At 55.3% G+C, this 5756-nt stretch overlaps 1 protein-coding gene across 1 annotated transcript; it reads right to left on the reverse strand.

Annotated features, from left to right (window-relative positions):
• Positions 1-1995: 1995 nt before the first annotated feature.
• On the reverse strand, positions 1996-5479 carry L226DRAFT_517856 (uncharacterized protein; the record flags this gene model as incomplete). Its single annotated transcript, XM_067678530.1, has 7 exons — positions 1996-2325; positions 2387-2470; positions 2525-3847; positions 3903-4312; positions 4368-4614; positions 4823-5021; positions 5079-5479. The coding sequence occupies 7 exons, from the start codon at positions 5477-5479 to the stop codon at positions 2053-2055; spliced, it is 2937 nt and encodes a 978-aa protein (XP_067528248.1). The 3' UTR covers positions 1996-2052.
• Between the last annotated feature and the right edge of the window lie 277 nt (positions 5480-5756).

The following is a 5756-nucleotide window of genomic DNA, read 5'->3' on the forward strand; positions in this document are numbered from 1 at the left end:
GAACCCTAGTTTGAGGTTGGGGTTACCCCATTCTAGGGTTGGGGTCACCGCCAAATCTGCATCCCTGGCATCCCTGGATGCTCTCATAACCCTAACGAGCCTTGCTACTCGAAATCTCTCTTGAACGTGATTGTATCCCACTCTGACTAGGGCCCGAGTGACCGAGCGAGGGACGCGCAGCAATAGCACCATCGGTTTCCGAGTCTCGGATGAGGGGATGACATGTACAATGTCTCGAGCAATATGTGCGCCGGAGCACACGTCGCGCACGATGGACGGGAGGATTAACTACCATCAGCAGACAACGTCGAGACTCACTCGGATTTGCATATACTTGGTGGATCTACAAAAGCCCGGTTGCGTACGGCGTACATATCACGCAGGCCGATGGCGGGCATAGTCCGCACTGCATCCTGGTTTCTCGCCCTGTACTAGTTGCGCGCCCTCTCCATCCCGTATCCTGGGCCCTACCCTGAGTTGCGGACATGTCGCCCCTCGAACGCCACGATGTGTTGCTGGCCGCGCTCAATAGCCAAGTACGACGAACCTGAACTGACAATCTTCCTTGGCAAGACGAGCCGGGACGCGTGAGTTGGTCGTATTTTGTGCGGACATCCGACCACGCGAGCACCAGGTGTGCGCTACGACTAAGTAACAGCTGCCAGTCGGGGACAGTCGACGCGCCTCATACAGCCGGGTGAAGGAGGGACGGCGTCGACAGGGTGTAGAGCGGTGAGCCTCCGCGAGTCGATCAATTCTCTCCATCGCGGGTTGCCAATCGAGCTTTCAGGGTGTCGCGGGACACCTGCGGGTGGTTATTGGAGTTGAGCTCAAAGAGGGCACTCTACACTGCGACTACTTACTCTCGGACGCTTTCGCAGATATGCAGTTCCTTGCGGCGATTGCGATCGTCATCCGGCGATGGTGTTGTGCACCTCATGGGACAGAGAACACCGTGGACTGGCCTAGAGTCACGCGTGATTGTTCCGGGACTGGGAAGCTCGAAAGCGTCGGATACGCAGAAGCGTAGCGGCCCGAGAGGTCTGACAGTGGCGGCCAGCGGCTGAGGGCATGCTATAGTGCAGCAGAGGAAACGTGAATGAGCAGGTAGACGTAGGAGGACCAGGCGGCAGAGACTGAGAAGCAAGAACGAGGACAGGGACGTTTCGGGATGGCCGCATTCTTGAAATGACATATAGACCATCGTGTCGTCCTGCTTTCTCAAGGACTCAACGCTGATGGGCCACAGCTTGCCGGGCTATGGTGCGCACTGCACCTGACACACCCTGCGGCCGACTGCAGACTCGGACTGGGGACGATGGTATACGAGAGGACTTACTTGATGGGTGGCATGTTTCTCCAGCCTGTTCCGCTGCTTCCCTTCAATTACTCCTGGAATAATTCTCATGTATCCCATCGTGCGTTCGGCTGCTGCCTGGACGATATGGCGAAGCGTCGATGTCGGGTAGGCTTGAGACTTGGCAATATCAACAAGGGGCGCGCGGCCTCCTGAAGCTGATGAGGTTACAGGATGCCATCAAGTACTGTATGCACACATTGTCAGTTCTTCCTGATGTTTGCAACCTATATACACAGAGACCAGAGACTCACATCGGTCCGTGCGAGCGTGATGAAAGCGTGCTCCAAGATATCGATGCCTGCGAGAAGAGACCGTCCTGGTTGGGGTTTCTACTGATCTCAAGTCTTCTCTACACCAGCTAGAGCGTGCATGGAGACGGTAGCAGACGGCAGTACTCGTAAAGACAGACAGAGCAGACATGGTGAGCGTCGAGTGCAAAGTTGCGGCGGCCCCACGCGGAGGCACTTGAGGTTAATGGCCCAGTGGGTTTGCTCGGCTTTTCGAAGTCCGCTGTGGCTGACGGCGCTTTGCGTCCCGGCGCAGCGGGTGGGCGCTTCGTACTTGGTCGCGTCGCGCTGCGAGACAAGTCCTGTTTGCACCTCATATCTTTCTTGTACTCTTACCTAGCACTTCGAGCTCGGCGGCGACACTTCTCAATGACTCATAGGCCCTCACTACACGCTTTTATTCAATTAGGAACGCGCGCTTCGCTCTGGGTAGTGATACCCAATCACATCTGTGGCAGCACCTCCCTCTCCCCTCCCTTGAGCATTCGTCTTCGGCAGCGTGCGCCGGGCAACATGTCGATCAATGTTGCGGGTCCAACGAAAGACTCCACGCATCCTCTGCTTCGCGTTCTCAATAAACCGAGGATCGGCTTCGTCGCGTTGCTCCTGCAAGATGTCGATAGATCGGCGCAAAAGCCTAATCATCTCATCAACATCAATGTCGTCCTCGTCGTCCAACTGCATGGGATGGTTGGCTCAGAGGTGTCTGGTTGGATTATGGGAATTGGTAAGTGCTCACCTCGAAACCTGCCCCTCCCCCTGCCCCCATACGCATCAAGCCGTCGTGTCCTGTTCTTGGAGCTTTCGCCGGAGAGGGTTGTATCTGTAGCATAGTGAATTGAATAGGATGATATAACACTCCGTACCCCATACATACCGGTGAGGATGTGCGCCGTTCATCGGCGTCAGTTGGGATATAGACTCCATCAGATTTCACGCCAGGATCGCTCTCCGCGTAGGTCCGGGGCATGCGGGACAACCATGCACGATGGTGTGTCTCTTCTGGGGCCTTCGTGGTAACACCGTCAACTGGAAGAGTATAGAATGGGGGCAGATGATACCGGACGGCGGTGGGCCACCAGGAAGTGGGAAGTTGTCCTGCAGCGTGAACGAGATGTTTGCAGAGGACGTATGCGTGGTACTTCTGCGCACCGCAGTTGCAAGTCCAATGCTCCACACTGGTCTGATATGAGCCGCGGATTGGAACCTTTGTCAGACGCGTCCAAGAGCGTTTCAATGCTTGCTGAAATTGAGTTAAGGACTTGGCACGTCCCGCTCGCGAGTCGACGACCAGATTGAACAATGACAGACGGTAAGGAGGTAGGGCCTTCGTGATAATCGCGTAAACGGCAAGATCCACAGGCGGGCGGTTGTACAGGTGGAGGACAAGGCGCTTCAGGTTGCGCCAGAGAGCCTCCACCATCATCGTCGTCCGCTTGCATGGGATACTCGTCGCATATGCACTCCGGGCCCACAAAGCCCAGCGGGTAGGAGAGTACCAGGAGTTCCAAAGGTATGCCCAAACGTCGCACAGGTTGTTGGCCCGACAGTGATAGTACATCTCCGCAACAGCATTCCGCCAGATTTCCTCAGAACTGAGGGTCTGCCCATGTCGCTCGGGGAGAAGGGGATGTTGGGATGCGTGTTTGGCAAAGAGGCGGAGAATGGGAAGACGGTGAGGGAGGGGACAGAACTGGTAGTTGCTGGCACGCTGGGAGTGTGAGCTGGTATCTCCGGGGTCAATTGGTGCGTCAACGTCAATGTTTGTGTCATCAGCAACGAACTCATCGACTTGATGCCGTAGGTCGTCCTCGATTTCGCTCCAATCTGCCTCAGCTTCTTCATCTCCCCATTCCTCAGCCTCTGCGTGGTCCGCCCAAAAGCCGCTCTGCTTTGTGTCATCGCCATCCGGGTCGACTTCATCTGCAACACTACCGTCCATCCCATACATCTCACCTTCGTTTGGCGGCCTGACACTAGATCCACTCGCAGCCTCAACATTGAACGTTTCAGTTCCATCACCCAGGTCCGAGTCATGATCGTCTACATCCTCCGGTGAGTTGTCATCCAGTTTGCTTAGCGCCTTCGCTATCGCTTCCCTGGTGAGGACGATCTTCGGACCTGTTACGGTGACCTCAGACGGTTGTCCATTCACGAGTAGGCGTACTCGTGGCAGAGGTTTCTCGGGTGGTGCTGGGATCTAGTAGGGAGAGAACTTTGTTAGTAACCGTCGAGGAGAGTCCACCCACACGTACCTGCGGGATTCCCTCGTTCTCATCTTGTTGTGCAACAGGTACGAATGTCGCATCTATAAAGTCGAACGTCTCGCGTGCAGCCTCAGCGTTGTATGCCGCAGGGGTCTCTCGGTTCTTGGCTAGCCGCTGCTTGAGTGCACGTAATGCGTGCCAGAAACACAGCTGGTGCTTCGCGTTCGGCCACACCTTGTGCATTGCATTGATCTCTGACCAATCTTTGTCAGACAGCGTGAACTCCGGGTGTACACCTAGACCTCTAAGGGTCCGAAGAAACCGCTCGAGAACAGCCTCCTTAGCTCCGGAGGCCGCCTCCTTGGTCGTCTGCATCAGCAAGAAGGCAAGCGGCAAGCCCGATCCCTTCGCGTCTGCAACAGCCGCAAAGAGCTCAAAGTTTGCACCATTTGTATTCCCTGTTGATGTACGTCAGACAATAATCTTGCTAATGTTGCTTGCTCATATGCTCACAGGTCGAATCCATGGCCAGTTCTTGGGTATTCCGAGCCCACTCCTGCACGAAGTCCGTCACCTGAAAAGTCAGCACTCTCGTCCCCGGCTCAGCTTGCACGTCAAGCAATGCGACATGATAAGTGTCTCCCTTCTCTTTTATGAACTTGCATGCTGACGTGATCGGATTGTTGTCTAGCTTCCATTCTTCGCGGCTGACAACGTGCCAGTAGTAGTACACGCTCTTCGAGCTGAAGTTTAGCTTGATCTTCCTAAGAGCGCGGCCTTGCAGCTCCTCGCGAACGACATGGCGCCATATCTTCATTCAGCAGAGGTAAGCATCTCCCTCCGTTTACTATTGTATTGATACTCACCTGGCCTGGTGTTTGGGTGCGTGCGTTCTCCCGGATGTACACCTTCCACTTCTCCGGCAGGTCAATGTCCTTGTACCGCACATGCTCAAGCTCATGTCGGACCGCTATCTCGACGACAAGGCTCTCGGGTAGGATGGTGAGGTGCAGCCAACCTCGGCATTGAAAGCGCGGCATGCGGCGAGTGTCTCGGCTCCTCTCATTCTTAGGAATCTTCTCCTTGTGTGCGCGTTCAGCTGACTGTGCACAGCTGTATGAATACACCATAGCACCTGACCGCTTTCGGGCACACTTCGCTTCGTACCTGAACCAGGAACTCTTGGTATGTTGCATTGGCTACTCGGAATGGATGCGCACTCACGTCCGGTGTAGATTGGTATACTCACCGAGTATGATGGCCACGCAGTCTGCCCGCTTCCGCCCGGCCAGGTCGAGTGGTGCTACTGAAGCCACATCAACACGCCCCTGAACATGAACGGGAGCCTCTGACCGCCAAACAACGTTGATGAAGTCGGTCAAGGAGATGACATTGAGATTGCCGGTGAGACCTTCTTGATCCACTCCGAGAGAGTCCTCTTCCCCACCGTCTGCCTCCGTCATGAGTTTCCGCTTCCGAATCTTCCTCCGCTCTGACGCTTTGGTAGTGCAGGCAAGGCACATTGCTGTGGGCTCCCCCTTCTTACCGCCATTGCTATCTTTGACGCGCAAGCCGAATTCTTCTAGGGGTTTCATAACATGGCAGTCTGAGCAAGCTTTTGACATGAGGATAGCAGTGAGCTGAGAGGGGCTTCATAGAGTGTGGAGGATGCAGAGGACACAGGAAAAAAGCGGCCGCGCATCACGCATCTATGTCTATTACTCCTAATCGCATTTTATTAACATCATTACAATTCGGGCTTTCCGCCCGGGCGTATAGTAAACAGGACTTGTCGCGCAGCGCGACACGACCAAGTACGAAGCGCCCACCCGCTGCGCCGGGACGCAAAGCGCCGTCAGCCACAGCGGACTTCGAAAAGCCGAGCAAACCCACTGGGCCATT

The sequence above is a fragment of the Lentinus tigrinus genome (assembly GCF_003813185.1).
Source record: "Lentinus tigrinus ALCF2SS1-7 unplaced genomic scaffold L226scaffold_125, whole genome shotgun sequence".
NCBI classification, from domain to species: Eukaryota; Fungi; Basidiomycota; class Agaricomycetes; order Polyporales; family Polyporaceae; genus Lentinus; species Lentinus tigrinus.